This window comes from Tripterygium wilfordii, chromosome 20 (assembly GCF_013401445.1).
Source record: "Tripterygium wilfordii isolate XIE 37 chromosome 20, ASM1340144v1, whole genome shotgun sequence".
NCBI classification, from domain to species: domain Eukaryota; kingdom Viridiplantae; phylum Streptophyta; class Magnoliopsida; order Celastrales; family Celastraceae; genus Tripterygium; species Tripterygium wilfordii.
Genome location: NC_052251.1, coordinates 548,175 through 572,427, shown reverse-complemented (window position 1 = coordinate 572,427; position 24,253 = coordinate 548,175). Strand labels below are relative to the sequence as shown.

The following is a 24,253-nucleotide window of genomic DNA, read 5'->3' as shown; positions in this document are numbered from 1 at the left end:
TCTCATGGGCCAAAGGCCCATGCAAGAAAAACCCCGAAAGAACTTAGCGTGGGAGTTGAACATGCGCTCTCGTGTATTAACAAGGAATTACTACAATCAATTTCACCATTCCAACCTATGCTTAACAAAGAATACTCACACACCACATGGAGCTGCTCAAAAACACTGGTGGGTTTAATTTTGTATGGTGAAAACAAGGTGTTTGTGTGAGAAATAGTGTCACAATGACTTCAAATTCACAGGTCACTTTTTAAATTATTTTTTTTTAGTTTCTTTTTGCAGAAATTGATCTGATCTGATGTGTGGTGTGTCAACATCGTTGGATGGGACAAAAGGTTCCACGTGGAAAGAAAGTTGTGGGGGTAGGGCCAAGAATGAATGATAGTGTAATGATGAATAAATAATTTTAACTTTGACATTCTGTGATGAAAGATGACTGAATGAGAGTGTACAGAGAAAACAGCACTGTCTCTCCCTCTCTCTCTCTCTCTGATCTCTCTCTGTCCTGTAAGGGTGAAGAGAGGGTGCGTAGCTCAAGGCTTTTAGGGTGATGAACAGTCTGTGTCTCAGTCACTGGTCCTCCTCCTCCTCTTTTGTTTTTTTTCCCCCTACGTAGAGAGGATTGTACTCATCCTCTTCATTTGCCCATATTATATTCAACATTCAAAACCTCTACACATCCCTCCTCTTCTTGAAACCCTAATTAATTGTTTGTTTTTTAAAAATATTAATAAGTTTAGTGCATTTAATAAAAAATTTCAAATTTTGAGTTATGGGTTGTAAGTTGTAACATCAAGCCTCTCCGTATGAATAACATTTTGGACCAGCTCAAGCTAGCTAGTCTACATGGCTTTGTCATTCTTAGGCCTAGCATCAACCCATACACATTCGAACTTAAGAAAAATGTTTGTTATTAGTTGAGAAATTTGACATGTTATATTATGTATTTCACATTTTTCCTAGGGGATGTGAGACAAGAGACGTAGTCCTATCGCCACTCGATAGTTCGTCCAACACCACCAAACTTGACATGATAGATATTTGTGGCCCCGCTCACTCAATCCGATATTACGATCTTGATAGAGTACTAATAAAGTTATTATCAATTATATAAGATTAATTATTTCTTAAATAATACAAAATGTAGCTATCTAAGGTGGGTTCACTTGTCAATTTGTAATCAAGTGTGTATGGTTGGTTTTCGGACATTTTAGTTAAAACGGATGAAGATTTGAGTTTCAGTGTGTGTATATATATATATATACACAAACAACAAGACTATCTAACTTAATTAGAGAGTACTCTATAATTCCACATTAATAGACTAAGATAAGGAAGTTCACTTAGACCGATTAACTCAATCCAACGTTTCACCTCTTTTGTCCTAAATTGGGATTTGCCAATGTTCATGCATATATGTTTAGCTAGGCAAATAAAAGCTGAGAAATTAAAGGGAAAGTCATTCCCTCACAGACTTTTATAGTCCCGGATTTTAACACCATTGTCTGTCTTTACTCTTTAACCAAAAATCATACGTGCAACTAAAGCCTCATCTAACCTAAGCTATACAAGAAAAAAAAAGATGATTAAAAAAAGGAATTATTGTTTGCATATCTTTTCACTTTGATTTTTATGCCCTACCTTTAACTTTCTCTTTTGCCTCAAAAAGAGAGATTTTATGCACAAATCTCTCCCAAGAAAGATGTTAAGGCCTTTTCTCCATGCATAATTTAAGAAGAAGAACAAAAGTGGGTGACAATAACCAATTCAAAAACCTAATTAATAACATATTTCTGTCCATCTTTGTTTTCTTTTCCTTTTATTAAATATATTTTAATTAAGCATGTCATTTAGGGTAAATTTTGATTTTTGATCATATTGTTTAGGTGACACAGTGCAAATCAAACAAAGACTAGAGGTGATAGAGATCCCAATAAATGAGATCTCAGTGACTGCCATGTCGCTCTCTAGTTCAATCACTAGCTTTTGTGGGTCCTTACACTTACATCAATCAAAAGATAGGATGATGCGTTTGTGGGTCCCTAACACTTTTACACAAAGACACATACATAGTAATTGGACCCATTTAATAAATGAAAAACTTAGTGGGAATTGTTAATTGTCTTTTGCTACTAGTTCTTCTCAACATACTTCTCCTTAGCTCCTCCTAACATTTTTTTTGGATGAAATAGCTCCTCCTAATCAGACTTCTCTTTAAATTATTATATATAATTATAAGACCAATAATTTGGCTATAAACAGTTTTAATGACAAATAGGAGTTTAAAAAGAAAAACAAAAGACCAAAAATTGTTTTCTTATTAATCAGTATATATTGGTTAATTAGAACTTTCATGGAAGGTTCCTTCATGAAGTGAGATTTAAATTCATCTTTTTGAAAAGCAAAGTATAAACCTTTATCAATACTAAATGTAAAGTGCTGCAAATGACAAAAATTCATCAAACACATGTACTCACATTTGGGTTTGAAAAACAATAAGAAAATCAAAGTAATATGCATTGGCTTGAAACATTCATGGCCTTCCCTCTTTTTGTATTTTCTGTCCACACCATGCACCTTTTTTTTTTTTTTTACTTTTCTAAGTAGTTTCTTTAATTAATAGATGGTGATACATTCTTGTTCCCCTTTTTTCCTTTGTTGAAAAAGTGAATAAAGTAAGCATGTGCTGACAAAGTCGAGGAATGAATATATATATATATAAAGAGAGAGAAAATATTAAAACCCTAATACTCATTAGGCAAAAATAAACAAAAACACATAATATTTAATTAATTGCTCCATTACAAATACCAAGTATCATTTCATATTGTTAAAAGGCTCTCTCTCTCTCTCTCTCTCTCTAGAATAGAAGAACTAAAGAAATTAAAAAAAATAGATTTTATATTTACGTAGAAACAAAATACTAGAATAATAAATAATATATATGGGAATTGGATCCCACACACACAGCAGCTTGACAGGCTAAGGAATTAGGAAGGACTTGCTTCTTCTCTTTTTTCCCAATCCCTTCTAGCCTTTTGTTAGCTTTCTGTCTTTCTTGTCTCCTTGTCTTTCTTTATCTCTCTCTCTTTCTTCTTTTCTTTTCCCTCTGATTTTCTCAGCTGGGGCACCTGATTCTCTTCCTCAAGAGATATATAAATAATCATCACTTCAAAATGAGTTATACTACATTGTAGTAGTAGTAACTAAATTGACATGTATAGATAATTAATCATATACATATATATATATCATAACAATGCTGGCCTCCCCAATGTGAACTCCAAATTAGGCTTCTTGGGGCTTGGTGAAGAGCTAACATCTGATGGTGATATTCTCTCAAAGCTTAAGCAATTATTAGGATCCAAGTTCTTCTGTAAATAATTCAGGAAAAAATAATAATAAAATTTAAAAATTGGACATTAATAGAAATCTCCAAAAGAAGAGAAAAAGTAGGGCAATAAATTAACTAAAAGAAGAAGTTAGCATACAAGAGAAGTATGTGAAGATTGGAGGAATCAAAGGACATATTGACTCAGACAATAATAGAATATTTATTAAAGAAAAAGAGAACATAGAAAATTCAAAGCCTCCTACAGTTTTGTCCATTATATATAATAATTATTCATGAACAGATTGTATACATTGAAAACTTGGCCTAATAAATAATGATTCAAGCAGGATTCATAGGCCTTTTTAGGTTGTATAGACCATAGAGTATTTACATATAGTTTGTACACTTTTGACTTGTAAAATGAAGAGATTACCCCATTATTAATAACTAAAACAGCTTTTGAAAGGCCTTAATTTGCCTTGTTCTGCTTTCATCAATTGCACAGTTAATGGCTTTAATAATTCATTCAATGCAGGTTTAGTTTCAAATCCAGGGACAAAATTTGAAATAAATGATACACACACACGCACACATATATATTTTGTGAGATTATATAGAGTAGTATATACCTCAAGAGATTGCATGTTTGAAACAGAATCAATTGGTTTCCCATGCAGCCAAGCTTCTCTGCTACAAAAAAAAAAAAAAAAAAACATGCATATTGAGAGAATATTTCACATCGCTGGGAAGCCATGCATCGCATTAGCATTAGCATTACATGCAATGCAATAAGAGTTTTTCTAAAAAAAAAACTGATAAAAATTAAAAAGAAAGCAATCTTTTGCTGTCCCGTTTATGGTGCTTCACTTTATAACATTTTATGTGCTTTTGATTGGAAAAAGAAAAAGGTTGGAATCCATCCATGCAACCCTTATCCTCCATGGGAGAGCACATTTACCCATAAAACACATTAAAACAGAGATCATTTACAAAGGAAGTTTCAGAGTGCTTGCATGTATGTATAGCTTTAGCACCAAGATTTCCACTAATGGGTCCTCTCACAGGGGGCCATGGGAGGGTTCTTTAGCTATATAGCTTAGATACTAAGTTTTCTAATTGTGGATCCTATTCAATTAGCTGATGAGGACCCCACAAAATCCCCAGGAAAGAGATCTCTCCAATATATATGCATATGTATGTATATATATGTGTATATATATATACATATATGTCAATTTTGTGTCTTGGAATCGGGAGAATGGGTGGTTTTCTTTTTAACTTGCTTTCACCCACTACTAGGAAGAAGAGATGATGTGCATATAATTACCCTATCATGGTGTTTCAGTGCTCTCCATAATTCCATATTCATGGACTGACACAACAAAATGCACTGAACTTATTTCCCCTTTTTGTGATTTCTTGCATGTATCTATCTGTCTGTCTATCAATGTTTCTTCTATCTGTGCATGGATGCTGAGAGAAACACACACATACACATATGAGTGTAAATATATAGGATTTTAAACTAAATAAGCTTCTTTTTTTTAAAATTCCGTACAAGTTTTTCTATGATGACATTTTAACCTAAAGTTCCTATTTCTGATGACACACAAAAATAAGAGAACATATCATCCCGTTTTCATTTCAATTCCATATAACTTTATATATGTAATATAGCATTTTAACCTAAAGTTCATATTTGTTATGACACTTAGTTACAAAAATAAGAGAAAAATATGCATAAACACTTCCCAAAGATCGAGGGTATTTATACAGGATGAGGGAACTCTGGAATTTTTCGGAGTACATAATTCTCATCCAATGGTGTAGAATAAGTCTGGTGGAGAAAATATAAAAGGGTGATCTAGTGTAACACACCTTTCAAATCATTAGATGATAATTGTCTACGAATTACAGAGCCCTAGATCCGTTTATACAACGAGACCAAAGTTTAGGGGATCTACTCACATAATTTCCTTGAAATAAGTTATAAAAATTAAGGATATTTTCTATAATGAAGATAAATGGTCTATATGTCGAATTTGAATTGTTCTAGTATTTCAACCTAAAATGAGCCATATGGAGAGCTTTTTTTAAAAAAAAAAAAATTGTCCTCTCATTCCTCTCTAGCAAGGCATGCAGTACATAACCAACTAAAGAATCACAAAGAACACAAAGACAGGCAGAGAGAATATATATATATATATATGTATGTGTGTATAGATGGTAGGTATGGTTTCACTACTAACCTTGAAGAATTGCTCCAGAGGCCATGGTAATCTTTGTCCTGGTTATTCAGTCTTACTTGTGGAGTAGTTGGTAATTGATCAGACCTTCTTCGGTTCTGAATATCAAACATCATATCCTCTGACGTGTCTCCAGATGATCCATTATCAAATACATCTGATTGTCCTGTCCATTCCACACACAAAAAGTTAAAATATCTTACTTATATACATACATACATATATATATACACACAACAAAATGTGACCAAAACTAAATAACTAACCTGAGGAAGCTGGGGCTCGATCCGTGGTCTTAACTGTCCGATACATCTGAAATTAAAAAATAAAAATATATATATATTTAGATTATAATGTCAGTTTTAGGCATAATCAATAGTTTTGCAGTATTGTATTGAAAATGCTTAGTATTCCGGTTTTTTTTTAATCCCAATTATTCTAGATGTTGAGATAGATGCACGTGATCCACGTGAAAACATTTGCGTCCATTTTAATATTTGTGATAGCTGTGACAAAAAACACTAAGATCCATACGAATGTTGGTATTGTATACACAAATGAGGTTGTGTTATGAGAGTTACATAACACACACATAAGGAGATAAAGAGTACGTAAAACAAGAAAAGAAACCAAATGCACTGTTATCTATAAGACTCTGGTGATGACAACATTTGCAGTGCAAGGACAAACTGCAAAAAGTGAGCGATAAACATAAATGTAACCACACAAACACACAAGCATTTATGCTCACCTCTGTGTGTGTATATATACACACACACATATATACATATACATGAACCGATGGACATGCATGCATGTATGTAACTAACCCTAGTTAAGTTAACCCATCTTAGAAAGACCATCATTGAGAAATGATGGCGTTTTTGTACTTGCTTTCTTTTTCAATTTTTTTCCACAAAATGTTCTTCTCTAGAAAACAAACACCCCCCATAAAAAATATAAAATCAAATACCCTTATATTTAATTCCTCGGGCTTTGTCTTTCTTCTTTTCTGGAATCAATACTAGTTATTGTACTCTCTCTCTCTCTCTCTCTCTCTCTCTGTGTAGAGTTGGTTCATTCTTCAAAGTTGAAAAGCTGTTTACTAGCTAGTAGAAGCATCAGATCTAGTTGAAAAAGAATTTGAGAAAACCCTCTGCAGGGAAACATTGGAATTTGTAATCTTCACAATATATATATATATGTGTATATATATATATATGTGCATTAACACCTCCAGTACAATAATGTATTCTAAAGCTCTCTTGATTAATAATTACCATCAGCAAGTACCATTTACACTATCGAAAACACAAACTTCCCAACTTTTAAAAAAATTTTGACATCTAAATTATAATTCACACAATTCACAGAATAACTAATTAATTAATTTACCTGTAAATGAGATTTAACATGAGCCAAGGTGAGATCTTTGACATCCATGAGTTCAAGAACTGATTTGGGTGTAGCCCCTAAAGCCCACAACAGAGAGATAAGTTAGAAAGAAATAAAAAAGTTGAATTTCTTTTTCAATTCCCATTTTATTCTTGATATATATTATATATTCATGGTGCAACAAAGAAAGAGATATATGTAAAGATGAATAAAAATGTAAGACTAAAAAAGATTTACAGAATAATAAATTTAAAAGGAGAAGTAAAAAAAAGAACTATTTACTTACTTTCATGGCCCCCCAAGAGTTCAACAGCATGAACAAAGCGACCATGGAGTGTCGTTGTCCACCGCATCCTCGGTGCTCTCATGCTTCGCTTAGCCGGAAACCTTGGCATGAATCTTGATCTCATCATATGAGGTTGATGATGGTGCCTATGATGATGATGAAGACCACTTGAATTATTATCGAAATTAGTTCTAATAGAAGAAGGAGAAGATTGAGAAGCACAAGTAATTGTGTTAAAAGATTGTTGCACAAATGGGAATTGATTAGGAGAAGAAGAAGGATGAGGGTTTTGACGGTAAACAGGAATTCCTCTAATGGGTCTCAAGAAACCAAGTTCTTGACTCAACCCTCCTTGGAGTTGATGATTTTGGGGAGGGAAATAGTGGCTTGTTTGGAAGATATTGTTGTTAGCATTAAGAGTGTGGAAATGGTGGTTGTGGTTGGAGTTATTGGACTCTGAAGAAACCCTTGAGAGATTTGTATTAGAGAGTGAGAGATCAAAACTAGAGTTTCTTGAGTCCAAAGCTCTCTTCCAAAACCCCAAATTCATATCTTCTTCAGTAGTAGAGCTGCTTCTCCTCCATGTTGATGTGGGTTTAGTAGTAGTACTGTTTGGTGGACTGATTTGTAGAGACAAATCTGGTTGTGCTGGGAACAACTCCATCTCTTCTAATTACCAAAACCCCAAACAAGACCCTAACTAACCAAGATCCTCTCTCTTTTGTTCTTCTTCTTGCTCTTCCTTTCTGTTAGTGGTGTAGTTAATAGAAGTATGTATGTGTTGAGGTTTGAATTTGTCAGGGGATCTGGGCAGATGGGTTTTGAATTATTAGGGTTAAAATTTTCTGGGTTTTGTTTTGTTTGTTTGGGAGGATCAAATTGAGGGAGAGTAGTTGCAGAAGAAAAGAAGAGATTTTGAGAGGAAGAAAGAAGAGAGAGAGATGACAAGGTATGAAGTGAATGGTTGTTTATTTTGTATGAAGTATATGTGAGAAAATGACACTTGAGAGAGAGAGAAGATGTAGAGAGAGAGAATGTGTTAATTCTCTTTTGTGGACGTGGGGAGTAGGGTAGTACTAGGGTGAGAGAAGGCAGAGAAAAATTGAAAAAAAAAAAATACTTGAGAGAGAGAAAAAAAAAAGTAAAACAAGTTTTGAGACTTGATTCTTCCTTTTCTTTTTCCTTTTTATTACTAACTCCTTTTCTTTTCTATCTTTAAAGGATAAAAAAAGGAAGATTTTATGTGTTAGGAACCTTTAACGTGTGTATTTGTCCTCAACTACTACTCTTACATACTGAAATTCATGGTTTGGTTCTTCTTTTCACAAAACCCATGAATGTCCCCCCCCCCCCATATATGTGTGTGTGTAGATTTTATATATATGATTACCCAATCACAGCCACTCATTGTGATCATCATGAAAAATCATCTTATTATTGTCACTAATCATTCTTTTGTTCTTCATGTAGGTGTTACTTTTACACCCATTATTAATTACTCCCCAATTTCTAGAGAGAGAGAGTGAATTTATGGGCAGTAGTCTCACAAGGGCACAGGGATATGGACCATATGGTTCTATCATAAAAGAAGTAAGTGAGAAAGTCAAAATTGCCTTTTATTAGAACAAAGGAGAGAAGTGGGTTTGTAGTGGTAAATATGCCTTTTCACTTTAAAAATGTATTATATTGAGGTAGCTAGCTGCAACCATCTAGATACAGTAGTCAGAACCCATATGTATGTGTTGAATGTCCAAAATGCAAAGTGAATTTAATCAGTAGTTCAGACTCTCTGTAGCCAATTACCATATCAGAACGAGTATATATGTTTGGCTTTGCAGGAAAATCTAATTAGTTTGTGATCATTGATTGCATAACCAATTGTTTCCACAGCATGGACAATCTAATCTGGATCATGAGATCAGTGCAGATGAACAAAAGGGTTGTTAGTCAAAATTCATGAAAGAATCAATGCCTACAATGTAGATTGGTTGAATTTTCCTTCTCTTGCTAGCTTAAATTGTTGAAACAATTGAATACATCTCTACAATGATACCATTCATGGCCCATAACTTTTAAATTTTATTTTGTAATTGAAGGTTACCCTCTCGACATCCGATATGAGCCTAAACTCGACGGACCACGGTCACAAAAGTTGTCACCTGAGGACAAAATAAGTTGGGTCAAAGTCTAATGAATGGTCACAAAGGTATCGCTCCTAGTGAGAATCGAACTCAGAACCTTCCAAGCCCAGACGGTTGGGGTCAAATTCTAACTAGTGGTCATAAAGGTATCGCTCCCAGTGAAAATAAAACTCGAGACCTCCCAAGTCCATACGGTTTGGTCTCAAAGAGATTCACCAACATGACTATTACCCAAGTACGTAGTTCTTAACTTTTAAATTTTGAATTCTACTTAATTGTACCTTTTTCAAAACTAATTATTAGTTTTCAATATAAATTTATGAATTTTGAATAAAAAATTAAAAACCCATCAATTAGAAATGTGAATAATTGAACTTTGAATGTACATATTTGATCACACCAATTAGGTAAAATTAGACCCATATATTAAATATCAAGAGGTTGTACATAATTCTTTCAATTGGTCTCGTAGGGCCGTGGGATTAATGTGGATTTATATCTTCTTCAATGCTAAAGCTATCAAAAACACATTTGATGATCTCTCTAATCTGGAAAGAGGATTGAATATATAAGGTATTCCATCATTTTCTAGAGCCATTTTGGATTGTTTATTGATAAACAATCAAATGGAGATTTTGATTGAAATTGCTTGGTATTTAATTTCTTTCTGGAAAACATAATGCTTAACAAATTTGTTCAATTCATACATTTAAATGCAAATCGATACTAAATTTGGTATTGCTAACTATATAGTTTCTCTAGGTGATCAAAAGATTACCCATTATTAGACATCAAGGTTAGGTAGTTATAGTCCTTTGTGTTTAATGAAGTTGGTCATGTTTAATTTGATGTTATGGACTAACAATACCAGTTGTTGTGTTAAGATGTGTGGGCCTCCTTATATGTTGAATCATACAATCACAAACTACCAATGTGGTAGTTTTTAATAGTTTAACAAAGGATATTTAATCTACTACTCGTAAGTTTATATATTCTAAAGCCCGTTCCTCTACACAAGTAACACTTTCGAATTCTCAGGAGTAAAAAAAAAAGCTTCTTATTACGTTTGAAGTTTGACCTATTATATTTTATACTTCACATTTTCCTCTGTACAATTTGAAAGAAGAGATTTTGTTCCATCGCCGCTCGGTATATAACTCGTCCAACACCATAAAATATGACACTGCGGAAGTTTGTGGCTACACCCACTCGAGCAAGTTGCTACATATATTGTGTGGTAAATATTGATTATGAGTTAAATCAATGCAACAGTTGTATTTTGCAAAATAATTGATCGAATATGCAAGTTGGTCCTAATAGCTTGACCTCCTTTTGTCGGTAAATCATTGTAGTCTTTATATATATATTGTATATATATAAACCAATCAATCTAACTAGCTATACTGAATTGAATGACCACATTTGCTTTCAAAAAAAAAAGAAAAAAAAGTTGTTTTTATATCTTTTGACTTCTTAACAACAATTGTCGGGTAGGATTATTATTAAGTTTAATTGTTAAGTACATTTAATTACAACATATTTGGTCAAATTAACTACAGTATATATATATATATATAAATTATTAACAACATATATATAACAAGCCAGCTTGTTAGGAACAAAAGGGCTCATTCTTTTTTATTTTGGGGTTTATCCCTCTTTCTATTGAAAAAAATAAAGAAAAGAAAAGTAGAATCAATTATCATTGGGCACATAAAAAAGATGATGCAAAGGCTTTTTTTATTGCCTTTAACACTTGCCTATAAGCAATTGTGAGTGTTACTTTTGCCTTGTGCTAACTTTACTTTAATTTCTTGCCTTTTTGGATAAATTTGGGTCCCTATTTATAAATACACACACGCTCTCTTTACATATATAGTTATACTACGTACACAACCAATAATAACTATTAACCCATCAAAAGGGACCTCTTTTGATTACTCGAATCCACTGACTAGTTTAGTCATTCCATTGATAGCCTCCACCCGTGTCCTAACTCGTCCGAGAGCAATTAATTGTTGTCTTTGAAATATATGCATATATATATATATATATATATATATATATATATATATATAAGTAAGTTGAAAGTATTATAAGTTGAGGCAGGCATCACATTGTCTCTAGCCTGCTCACCTTGAGATCAACAAGATGCCATGCATGGGAATCCTCAATGAGAAGAGAAATCGGATTAATTATATTACTCCTTAATCAACTCCTCATTTGAGAGAGAATTATAAATAAATAAAATGGCTTGGAACTTCAGATCGTGAGACCAGAATGTGATCCCAAAAAGATGTACTCTTCCTTAATTTGACTTTTCTACTCCAACAAAATGAGTCCAAATCGTTAAATATAGTTGTAACTTGTAACCTAGCTATGGCCATTATACTATAAGACTAGCCCAACAAAAAAAGTTTTGGTTGGGATATTAGAGTTGAATGTTATAACTCCTCGCAAATGCGGGAGTCGCAAGTTCAACTGCCACGCCTAACAGAGTTGACGTTATTTCTTTGCATTTCCAAGGGAGACTTTGCGTAGTTAACTCTCTTTTGTGGACTTCGATATCTTTCTTTACATACGGGCTTTCTCCCAGTCTTACTTATCGTTAGCGTTAAGCGGACTAGGTTGAAGGCCCGAGTTTAGAACTGATTCAACTGTTCAGTGGACATGTTGGGATGAAGAACTCGGTTTAAAAAAAAGGCTAGGTGATTCAATACATACACACATTCACAAATGATATGTATTAAATTATGATTTGGTTTTCTTAGGGTTCTCGACAGCCTTGGAAGCAATGTTACAAACAACCTAGCTTGGGTTGTTTCTAAGTGCATGTTTATTTTAATTAATGTTGAAAATGGTCATATTATTAATTAATTAATTAAGTTGGGGGATTTGTGTATATTATAACTATTAATATGTGATGATTAATATTATTTCAACCTTTATTGGTTTATTTTCCAAACACACATGTTTGAAGGATTTCTTTATAAGAAGATATGTCCTCCCGAAGCATCTAAACTTGTCGGTAAATGTTTTTCATACCTTAGAAAATTATTTTACAAATCTTGATTTAGTTGCCCTAATTAAGATGTGACCATATATAATTAATTAGAGAGGAATCTTACATTAATACCATGCACATTATATGCTATGATTTCATGTTATATAAAGTGATGTTCTCAACATTGTCTCCTCATTCCTTATATTATTAGCTACTAGCTATATATAATATTTAGACAATAAAAGATTATGAATTTTTTTTTATATTTTTATTTTTTACATGAAAGTGCAGGTTTCTGTTCGAACAACTGGAGCTCTTTTGAGGCAGAGTGACCTTCCTGGACAACCGCTCAAGGAAGGCACACATGCTATCTAGACAGAAGCACATATAGGTCACTTAAAAGTTGTACATTGAGTAAACAATCAGTTGGGTAATAGTTTAATGGTGAATTTTTCTTGGACTAAATCATATGAATTTGAAAGTTATTGAATTTGATTCCCACATTGGAAGATGAAATCATATGAGCGAAGATTAAGCACCATTTGCTACCAAATTGGAATGCAAGATCGAATAATTCTTCAATGATTTATCACAAATCCCAAGACAACAAATGACATAAAGACATTATAACCAAATTATTCTAAGAGACAACCTGATTTTCCTTCAATCAAATATATATAAATTCCTAAAAAGTTGTCTCAAAAGTCTTCATATGCAATCACTCAGATTTAATTAGCTATATATGTTCTTAAGTTATCAATAATAAACAAATAATTACATAACTTTTATAATTTTATTTTTTAAAATTAAATCTTATTTGAATCATTGGAGGTGGAGGAGGGGGATGTCTCATGCAAGACAACCGTCCGATAAAAAAGGTTTTATTATGGGAGTAGTTGGTACCTTAAATCAAATCATTAGAAGGGAATTTTTTCTTTTTAGGGCCAAGACTTTTCAAATGTCCTTTATTTGTTCAATTATTATAGACTTTGACAGGTGTTGGATTTTTAAGGAAATGCCTTTTATTTATTTATTTCATTTCTAAGGCTAATGTTTTACAAAGTAATTATATGATAACAAGCATATCTAGACATATAGAATGCAAAATCAGAATCCACCCATTTTGTACCATGAACACCCATGAAAGAAAAGGAGGAAAAAAAAAGATTGAAAAATATATTAAGAAGATATGATTCATTATACGTTGATCACTACAAATAAACTAAACATAATTCATTTATTTTATGTTGGAATATAGATAAATGATGCGAAATGGTTCAACCCAATAAGCCATCTTATTGGATTAAATGAAAAAGTAATTAATCTTTATATGGCATCGTAGTCGGAGCGGGAAGATTTGAGTTCCAACCTTAATTTCTGCCATTTAAAACTCTCATTTATTGTGCTGTAACCAAGAGTTCTTCAATTTCATTTCTGAACATTGTTAATACTGGCAATGACGCTTTCTAAACTTAACTGAGCCAATCTGGTTGTTATGCAGGTAGGATTAGCTCTTGGTGAACTGCAATCAGTTAGGGATCTATAAAACTTCAGCTTAGTTGCCACTCTGTTACTCCTACAATGATTCGAACTCCAAACCTCAACATCCTTTGCACTGTAATCACTTAAGGTTCTATACAACTTCAGTTCAGTTGTCACTCTGTTACTCTTTCATTTATCCGAATTCCCAACCTTAACGTCATCCGCCTTAAGCCCAAAAATATAAATTGATTCAAACTCCCAACCTTAACGTCATCCACGTTGCAATCACTTAGGGATTTATACAACTTCAACTCAGTTGCCACTCTGTTACTCCTACATTGATCCGAACTCTCAAACCTAAGCATCATCCACCTTAAGCCAAAAAATGTAACCAACTGAACCATAGCCAAAAAATGTAACCAACTGAACTATTGCTCCATGGTTCACCATGCTAAACAGTCTCCAATCCTTTTCTTGTTTAATGCACGATTTGGGATAGGGAAATTAGAACCCCTGACCATATAGTGGGTGAGGGTGCAGCTATTCCCAATACCACTTCAACTAGTGGAGCTTCTTTGTGTGTATACTCTTTGCTTAAAAAGATCTTTAGGGCATGGTAACAAACAAGTATAAAAGCAAAGAAATAACAGCCCTAAAGAGACTCAAGATAAGTCATTGTACAGCACCTATTACTAAATAAGAATGTTTACAGCCGTACAGGGTTGGCCTGCAATACCAGCTTAAAAATTTCACCCAGGATCCAAAGAATTACAAAATTTGAAATAAATTTATCTTCCCAATCCTGCAGAAATTTTACATGTGATCCTCCTTTGCATAGGGCTTTTTGCCTAGTAATCTTAGTAGAGCAATTCGTCCTGGCCTCCTACTTGAATTTTTTGGCTTTCTTCTTCCATTGGGAGGTCTCTGGAGTTCGGCTGTCCATCTTGCGCTTTCCCCCTACTTGTTTGGAGGTATTACCATTCTTAAACGCGTTTGCCTTGGCCTTTCTCGCAGCAACTGCTGGTCTTTTTTCGTTGCGTTCTTGTGTTTTCTCTTCTTTTCGAGTATTAGATGTCGTTTTAACCAGTCCAGAACTTTTTGGATAGACTTTCTTTTGGACACCAGATTTCGACGCACGCAATCCCTGGTACGAGAGAGTTGATTTACTGCTGCTTTGGGGAGTCCTTGAATCCATTGCAATCTTCTTAGCTGGGGAACCAGCTGTCTCTAATGGGGATGAATTCTTTCTCTTTGATGGGGTGGCATCCTGCCTAGCATGAGAAAGCCTCAACTCCCGATCTCGGAGCTTCAAGTTCCGTTTCTTAATGACTGTATGTGCTGCTTCCTGCAATGCATTTAAACACATGAACCCGATTAAAATGGCATAATATATATATAGGGTAATAACTAGCCAACATATGAACAAGGTGTATTCATTCAACATTGCTTATGCTTTCATAATCTCCTAAGACCTACACTGCCATTATCACCAAATACATCATAATTACTCCAACAACTTTTATTTGCAATTGTAATAATTATTAGTATTAGCTTTTGACCCAATCTCCATCACAAGTCTCCTTGATCAGCAAAACCCAAGAACACCTAGAATCCTCGCCCATCTCGACCACAATATCAATAAACACTAACCCACTCAACTAAGTAAAATTTCAATGAGAATTATCAAACAATGATAATGCATTAGAACAATGGAAACATACCCTTGTTTTAAATAAGACATACGCAATTCCCTTTCCTAGACTTGTACCAGGATCTCTAATGACACGAATTGCTTCAATGCTAGTTTCCATACCGCTGATACCAGAAAATAGCTGGAATATGTCTTCATCCTACAGAGAAATTATAACACATTTCCAGATAATGTTAATTGAGATTGGCAACATAAATTAAGTTAGGAATCCACAAATACAAATATCAATTAAGTCAGGACTCCACAAAAACAAAAATCGCATAAAAATATAATACCTTCACATCAAATGGTAAGTTGCCAATGAAAACAGTCCTCTTGTTATCATACAGTGGAGTTGTTTCACCTTTTAACTTCTTGCGAGGTGGACAGGCCCTGTCAACACGGATATGGTTCCCTCCAAGCTACAGCCAAAGACAAAACCATGAAAACTGAAGACATAAAGTTTCGTTTTACCAGATTCAATGAAAAGAGAAATAAAGAAACTAAATCAAACACTAGCGAAACAAAATGTTCAGTGGCCAAAAGTTTAAAGAGCAACATACCGCAGCCATATTATGGGCCAATGCAGCCATGGCAGATTGTTCTGTCTTGAAAACAATGTATGCATGAACACTGCAACAAATGGCAAAGCCACCAAAAACAAAAATTCTCACAGAATGAGTAGAGATTAATAACCAATATAAGGATTTTTAACATGCTCAAACTAATAAACTGCATCAATACAGAAAAAATTAAATGATCAAAATGCACCATAATCTGACAGGTCAAGCCAAGTGAATTTGCAATTAGACTTTAAGAAACATAGAAACTAGTACTTTTACAAGATCTTCTGGTCTCTGCAAATTATGATAACACAAGTGAATAATAGATGACCTTCTCAAATTTTTGCACAAATCAATCATAAATTCATAACAGAGCCTTAGCAATCCATGGAAATCAACCCGTATTGCCTCTATTCCCATCAAAAGCCTACAGGCAAAGATACATATTGACATCTAAAAGGAAGACAAATAACTTACACAAGTACTATATTATTCGAATTTACATTTCGCCATTGTACATCTAACATAATAGGCTAAGCATATACACAAAAAAATAAATGAAGAATCGAATTCTGATCCAAAAAGAAAATGATAACTTCCGGTGGCAAAATAATTCCTATTCAAACAAATTATAAATAAACAGAATCGAGTATCTAAATCCAGGGAATACCTTTCAGCAGCATCATTAATCTGCTTCATCATAATGGCGCCTTTTCTGGGTTTCTTGGTCTGCACAAAATCCAAAAGCATTCCTTCAAATAAGAAAAAACCCAAAGGGAAACAGAAAAAAATAAGACCAATAGCAAAAGTTCTAATACCCACATCCAACAATGGCACTGACCGGATCCTTATGGACTCCACCTCTCCAAACCTACTAAACTCTTTCAAGAGCACCTTCTTTTTCACCTTCATAGGCAAATTGCCAACAAACACAGTCCTCAAGAGTTTGCTTTCATCATCAAAACCCTCCTGCGAAACCATCATATCTGCCGCATTTTCGGCTTTCTTCCTCTTCTGCCCCACAAGCTTTTCTTTTGATTCTCCCTCTCCACCCTGATCAATATTTGCCGCCACCCCATACTTCCTTGCCTCGTACTCCATCTCCAGCTCGTCTCTCTTCCTCTTCTCCCTCCTACTTTTTGTCTCCTTTTCTCCTGCATGAATATTACCGCCTTCGACCTCATCATTCAATTCAACACCCAAAGGAAGGATCTTTGTACTACCCTCTTCATTCGATCCCAAAACCAAACTGGGATTTTGGGTTTTCTCCTTCTTTGATTTCTTGGTCAAAGAGGGAGTCTTTGCGACTTCTTCAATTGAATCCGCACTGGGTCTCTTCACCTTACTTGTTTCCCCCTTTTTAGACTCAAAAACATCGTCCGTAACAGCAGCATCGTTTTTGGAGTCATATGCTGCTTCAATGAAAGAAAGTTCCGAATTTGTTTCCTGGGGTTTTCTTCTGAATGGGTTGGAGTCAGAGAAAATGGACGAAACAGCACCATTTTGCTCCTGTCCGCCGCCGAAGAGGGTCTTGAAAATATTCGACGGGGCTGAAACGGTTTCGTCTTTCCCAGCTGCGAAGGTATCCGGATCTTTAGATTTATTCTTGGCCATTGTCAGAGAGGTTTGGACCAGTAAGTCGGTTTCAGAATTTTGTGGGAAGAGTTCGAATTGGAAGCAATTCTCTAAACCCTAGACACGGCTTTACTCTTTTGGTGGGAGAAAACGAAAATCGGGTCGGATTCTTCACTGAATCGAATTTGTTGCTGTGGGCCTTGATTATATATCTAGTAAGCCCATCTGGTTAAGATCCAAACCCAAATCTTGACGCCCAAGATTGGGGGTTTTCGGTACAAAGCCCGAGCATTTTTTGGGCTTTGCGGAAATAAAAAACAGATCGCCCACCGTGGGGCTCGAACCCACGACCACAAGGTTAAGAGCCTTGCGCTCTACCAACTGAGCTAGACGGGCTTTGGATGACTGCCTAATTTACAAATTCAATATCATTCTCATGGCTCTGACTCTCTCATAGTGCATCTGCATGCATACAATGAATCCTCTAAATCGTAGGTTTTTTGACATGAATTTAATCGAATCGATGGCCTGTTATTAGCGATTATTTCAGTTATCCATCGTTTTATTAAAATAATATGTAATATTTTTTGAAAATAACTGATCAATCGATTCATTTATCAATCAGTTACGATGGTTGGGTTATTTTCTTACAATCCTATCGGCATACGACAATAGTAGTCCGTCGGTAAGGCTGGGCCTTGTATGGGCTTTCCCCTAGGTCACAGTCCCACAGGTAGCAACGAGCCATTCCTCTACGTAAGCCCAATCTATCCACCTGAACTTCAGAGAGTAGTATAATGCCACGTTAGCATTTGTCCAAAGATGAACATAGAAGAAATAGATTGCAGAGTGAAAAGCCCATCTCCCACATGAATGCCTCTGTAAAAGTCTCTGCTGATCTTCTCTTCCTTTCTCTGTTCAAAGCCAAATCTAAGCTACAATAATTTTAAATCCAACACGCCATGTCCTCTCCATTTGCTATTATATTTTTCCTTTTTTAAAGTCAGCATCTTTTCCATGGCTTCCTGATATGATATGTCTCTTGTTCTATGGAGTTATTATAGGTTAAAGACTCTGCTTGCCGTTGTTGTTGTTACCGTTGGTTGACAAGGTTCGATTTTCAGGTGCTAATTTGGCGTTAGAGGTGTAATTTCAGATACTCATCTCTTCGATTTTTGAAATGCCACCAACCCCATTTGAGAATTCGAGGAATTTTTGTTTTATTTGATCACTGAAGTTAGGGCTTTTGTGTCATCAGTTAGTTTGTGAAGTTGTTTCGATTCCCGTTTGGGTTACTGAGTTCTTCGTGCTAAGATGGAGTATAGTGGAAATGTTGTACACGTCATCCCTAATGCCAGCGAGAATTGGATGCCGAATTCTGGGGATCCGTCTGTTTGGGCCACAGAAGATGAGTACCGGGTGTGGAACTCGCGAGAATCCTCCATCGATACAACCTCCAACTTCAACTATGACCAGAGACTGTCCCAATCGCGGTCAGGCGGTGAACCCGCTAATAAGAAGTCAAGAAATGCAGGCCAGGAATCGAAATCGAAGGCGATAGGGAAGATGTTCTTCAAGACCAAGCTCTGCTGTAAGTTCCGTGCTGGTACCTGCCCTTACGTCACCAACTGCAACTTTGCCCACAACATGGAGGAACTCCGTCGGCCACCCCCAAACTGGCAGGAAATTGTGGCCTCCCATGAGGAGGAGAAAGGTGTGATTCAATCGGAGCCTATGGAAGAATATCAAATTCCTTCCTATGGGGTTGAGACACAGAGGTCCTATAAAGGTAGGCATTGCAAGAAGTTTTACACGGAGGAAGGCTGTCCCTATGGTGATAACTGCACGTTTTTGCATGATGAGCAGTCAAAGAATAGGGAGAGTGTGGCTATAAGTTTGGGTCCAGGAGGGTATGGTGGTGGCAGTGCCGGTGGTGTTGGTGGCAGCAGCAGTGGTGTAGTAGTAGTAGGAGGAGGAGGAGCAGGAGTGGCCTGTGCTGGGAATTTGAAGCCCTCAAATTGGAAGACAAGGATATGCAATAAGTGGGAGATTACTGGGTATTGCCCGTTTGGGAGCAAGTGCCATTTTGCACATGGTGCTGCAGGTAATGAATCAATATGGTTTGGATAGATCTCTTTTTCCATTTTTGTTGGGACTAGGAGTAAGTTGGACAATGACTTTAACTAATAACTACTAATTGTAGTTCAGAAGCAATTTTGAGATTTGATGTGGAGAGCTGTGTTAATTGACCATATTAATTTGAAATGCTTCAATTTAAGAAAGAAAAGACTTAAGATATAATATTTGTCATGAAAATTGAAGGACTTCTCATTTTGTGACTACTATTTGATGCAGTTCTTTTCATTTATCAATCCATTATCTGCAGACTTGTGTTTGTTTTTGTATCTCTTTAGCAACCCATGTACCCAATTTTGGTAATGCAATTGAAATGAATGTGTATCCACTGTGCAACCCTTGTTGTAGGACATTTAGGGAGTGAGTATAGGAATGGCAAATGGATGCATCCTTCAATGCATGTCTGAATGGCAGTGTGTTGTCCTTTATAGATATTTTCTGAAACCCTCTGTTCAACAGAAATTTTTATTTGTTGTGGGAATTTACTAAAACCATTGCTTCTTCGACTGTCGTACAGAAGTGTAGAATTGCTGCATCTTTATGGTACCTTTACCTTATGCCATCTTTGAATGCTGAAGATTATTGCTTTATTTGGATGGAAATGTGAATGGATCAAAGTAGTTGTCTTAACAGTTAATTATAAAATCACACATGTGGCTCTGCCTTTCTAGTTTCTACTTGAAACTGCCACTACAAAAATCTAAATCCTTTTTGTCATATTTACTAGCTTTTTTGAGCTACGTGAATTGCTAGTTATAGACATTGTATGACTGGACTTGTGCATTTGTATTAGCCTGGTTGTCTTATGAAGGTTTATTTCACACTTCTTTAGGTTATCTAGGCTAATAATGTTGATTTATATAAGTATGCAACTCTCTTCATTGTGTTTGAAAACAGTTCCAAACTTCCAATCCTAAACCATGGTATTGGAGAAGATATTTGGTTGTTGTGAGCTCTAGGCTCCATGACCCGATTGATCACTAGAGAAAGAGGGGGTCGCCCACTCGCCCTTCTATGTGCAACCAGCCAACAACCATCTAATAGCAAATCTTTCTCCGACAGAGTCATTGTCTTCAGATTCAGTATTCACGGTGAAGCAATGCTCACAAATATGTCCATCTCATTTTGTTGGAATTTCGAGTTTCAAATCTTCCTCAAAGCAACTAAAAAGGAGGAGAAAGAAACGGACTGACGTCACTGGAGTTTGAAGTCTTTCAGTCATGCTGTCCTCTACTTTCTTTCTCTAAAATTTACTGTGATTCAGTGGTTCTGTGCTTCCTTCAGGCTTGTTATAACCTATAAGAATAGGAATCTACGCCATTTAGTCAACAGCAAGCAGCCTAGCCAGTATTCTAACCATTCTCTGATTTGGACTGAAATATAATTCAAATTAAGCACAATTCCAAAAGGGAATGCCCATCTTCGGGAGTTTAGATCTTGGGGTTGTCTATGGAAGTGTTTGATTTTTTACTTTGATTTTGATGCCTAGGAAATGGTATGCTTCACAGAAGAACATCATTCATACTTTGCAGACTTCACACATAGATCATAATGCTTGTACTAATCTTTTGGAACTCAATTTTCTTAGGCTACTTATTGAACTCGATTTTCTTAGGCTACTTATTGTGTTTATTTATGATTGATCCCAATGTCTCGACTGGAGATACCATGGTGCTTGGAATACTTGCTTTCATGGTGGTTCTTAGGGTTGTTTTTTTTGGTTAATTACTTTGAGCAATTTTGTGGCATGCCAACTTATTTAACTGCTTTTCTGTGCTTCATTTGTTTTGTTGATACCAAACACATAGAACTAATTAGATCAAATTGTCAAATGTCAATACCTTTTCTTTTAAATAATCATGATAGGTAAGAGATCATGTGGCTGTATCTGATTTGGAATCTTTATTTTTTACTGCAGAATTACATCGGTATGGTGGAGGTCTTGTTGAGGCAGAAGCTAATTCTTCAGCTGGCCCAGCTGATTCAAAGCAAGCTGGCGTGCCTTCAAACACTCCCACAGATAGCATGGTTGGATTGGTCCCTTCAGTTCCTCATTCAGATGTTTATCTTATTGGAGTTCCATCACAAAGGTCATGTATTATAATCCAGAAGCCTGGGCAGAGAACTCATCAGAAATGGAAGGGTCCGGACAGGATCAGTAGGATATATGGTGACTGGATTGATGATATCGAATAAGATTTTCGAACTGTTTTCTGCAAATTCTCGACGAAATCTAATGAGAACTTAGACAGCCTACATGAAGGAAGACTGAAGGGATAACAGAAGAATGTAATTCTCATAATTCATGATGGAGCATCAGAAGGAGATTCTTGTTTGCCTGAAGTCCCTTCACACCTGCTTATTGGGGCTCTTAGCCCCATGTTGATTGCGCGGCCTGTTATCCTGTTTGCTTGAATCTTGTGTTGCTTTGTAGTCTTTGATCCCTGTTTTTAAACTATAATCACTAGATGAACTCACCGTTGGAGACTAATGCTATCTCTGTATTTGTACCATTTGCGCGAATTTACAGTCTCTCTCTCTGTTTGTTTGTTCATCAGAAGTTCAGCTTTTTAAATTAGATTTTGCAGTGTCAGTAGTTGCATTACCCCTGCAATCTCAATACCTGCACTTACCCAATATTCAACTGTTCGAATGTTATGCTTCCAAAATTCCCCAATATTTTCTGTAGGACAAAAGTGAATCTTGTTGGAGATGCTATGACACAGCATAACCCTCTTTTAACTGTGAAAGAATGGCAAACAAATCTTTCAGTGAGAAGTCCCCAAAGATTAGTAGTAATCAAATAGCAATGCAGCTGAAAGTACTTGAGTGATAGCCTAATTGGTGAATCTCTCTAGATCCAAATCGTATGGATTCGGGAGGTTCTCAGTTCGATTATCACTAAGAGCAATATCCTTATGACCATGCATCGGGCCAAATCTTTTATAGGGGATGTCCAAAGAGTAAGGTTGTACGTGTTTGGTTTTGGTTCGTCATTGATGATCATGATTAATAATTAACATGTAAGATTAATACACAAAATTTATAAATGGAATACTTGGTTAAGATTGAAGCATACAAAAGCTCTCTTCATCCTTCTATTCTCCACAATGACTCGTTCAATAAGGCAGCATCCTTGCCAAGAACAACAAACCAACCCCCTCCACATCATCATCCCAAATTAAGCAATCACAAAACTCAAGATTCACTCACATTACATACCACCAGCCACCTTGTTTTTCTCTTCCCCACCAAAACCAAACAAAAGAAAAGAAGAAGAAAAACAATCAAAGTACCCCCATATCACCTTCTCCACCTTCATTTTCTTCTTTTGGCTACTTCTAGTCTCAATCCATCAGACACCCTTGGCCAGAACCTTACCATCTCCGGCCACTCGCATTGGCTATGTCGACGACAAGCTCCAATATTATCCCACAAACATCATCACCACCACCATCACCATCACCATCACCATCACCACAAAATCCTGTCTCTCCTCCTATAACAATCGTTCTAACTGTGGTTCTCCTAGTTTTCTTCTTTATGGGGTTCTTCTCAATATACTTCTGCAAGTGTTTCATTCAAAATCTCATTAACATATGGCAATTCCGGCGAAACCCTTCAGGCATTATCGCGGTCACGAATGCTCCAGCAAATCCAGGCCTTGATCCTTCATTGATACAGTCATTTCCAACCTTCACATATTCGACAGTAAAAGACTTTCGACGCGAGAAGTATGGGTTTGAATGTGCAATTTGCTTAGCAGAGTTCGAAGACGATGATCTCCTTCGCCTTCTAACAGTTTGTTACCATGTTTTCCATCAAGAATGCATTGATTTGTGGCTTGAATCTCACAAAACATGCCCAGTCTGTCGCAGAGATCTTGATCTGCCTAAAGAGTCGTTAGAAAAATCGCCACCGCCCGCACATGATCATCAGAATGGCTCAACACATTCAGATTCAATCAGCATTTCCATTAAAGATGATGATGTTGAGGAAATTAACAGAGGAGATGGTGATCAGTTTGCTCAAAATGGGATGAAACGCAGCGAAAGAGGCGCAAAGATTGACAGATTTCCGAGGTCTCATTCGACGGGGCATTCAGTAGGTAGGACTAAAGTAAAAGAAGAAGAAGAAGAAGAGGAAGATAGGCATAGATTGAGATTACAAGAGCATGTAAAGATTGAAATTACTAGAGGACAACATCATTCAACCGTAAGTTGCATTACATTTGGAGAAATCTCAGACCATAAAAATGGGGGTTTTGGAGAGAGATCAGGCTTTTCAGTTGGTGACATCAATAAAGTATAAATCTTGGTTATGTTTCTTCAATTTCTTCCTCTTTTACTTCACTTCCAGACACAAATTTTTTCTAGTTGTGTTAGAATGTGTTGGCCAAGG

General features: G+C 35.8%; 4 protein-coding genes and 1 non-coding gene across 8 annotated transcripts; 2 read left to right on the top strand and 3 right to left on the bottom strand.

Annotated features, from left to right (window-relative positions):
• Positions 1-2,736: 2,736 nt before the first annotated feature.
• Positions 2,737-8,238, bottom strand: LOC119987339 (probable transcription factor KAN2). 4 transcript variants are annotated; one of them, XM_038832222.1, is made up of 6 exons: positions 7,262-8,238; positions 6,976-7,052; positions 5,847-5,892; positions 5,584-5,746; positions 3,964-4,021; positions 2,737-3,371 (listed from the first exon to the last, which is right to left on the bottom strand). In XM_038832222.1, exons 1-6 carry the CDS (start codon positions 7,923-7,925, stop codon positions 3,252-3,254), a joined length of 1,128 nt encoding a protein of 375 aa, XP_038688150.1. In that variant the 5' UTR covers positions 7,926-8,238; the 3' UTR covers positions 2,737-3,251. The 4 variants fall into 4 exon arrangements, with proteins under 4 accessions (XP_038688150.1, XP_038688149.1, XP_038688148.1 ...); XM_038832221.1 differs by having other exon boundaries at positions 3,964-4,024; positions 7,262-8,237; XM_038832220.1 differs by having other exon boundaries at positions 2,737-3,374; positions 7,262-8,236.
• A 6,200-nt stretch (positions 8,239-14,438) lies between these two features.
• On the bottom strand, positions 14,439-17,882 carry LOC119987338 (RNA-binding protein 34-like). Its single transcript, XM_038832218.1, has 6 exons — positions 16,964-17,882; positions 16,812-16,870; positions 16,142-16,211; positions 15,875-16,000; positions 15,610-15,738; positions 14,439-15,233 (listed from the first exon to the last, which is right to left on the bottom strand). The coding sequence occupies exons 1-6, from the start codon at positions 17,753-17,755 to the stop codon at positions 14,772-14,774; spliced, it is 1,638 nt and encodes a 545-aa protein (XP_038688146.1). The 5' UTR covers positions 17,756-17,882; the 3' UTR covers positions 14,439-14,771.
• Positions 17,883-18,039: 157 nt separating this feature from the next.
• Positions 18,040-18,112, bottom strand: TRNAK-CUU. The gene has a single exon. It is a non-coding gene; the product is annotated as a tRNA-Lys (tRNA).
• Positions 18,113-18,542: 430 nt separating this feature from the next.
• On the top strand, positions 18,543-22,430 carry LOC119987384 (zinc finger CCCH domain-containing protein 12-like). Its single transcript, XM_038832277.1, has 2 exons — positions 18,543-19,820; positions 21,771-22,430. The coding sequence occupies exons 1-2, from the start codon at positions 19,031-19,033 to the stop codon at positions 22,046-22,048; spliced, it is 1,068 nt and encodes a 355-aa protein (XP_038688205.1). The 5' UTR covers positions 18,543-19,030; the 3' UTR covers positions 22,049-22,430.
• An 827-nt stretch (positions 22,431-23,257) lies between these two features.
• Positions 23,258-24,163, top strand: LOC119987490 (RING-H2 finger protein ATL29-like). The gene has a single exon (XM_038832412.1). The coding sequence runs from the start codon at positions 23,258-23,260 to the stop codon at positions 24,161-24,163; it is 906 nt and encodes a 301-aa protein (XP_038688340.1).
• Positions 24,164-24,253: the final 90 nt, after the last annotated feature.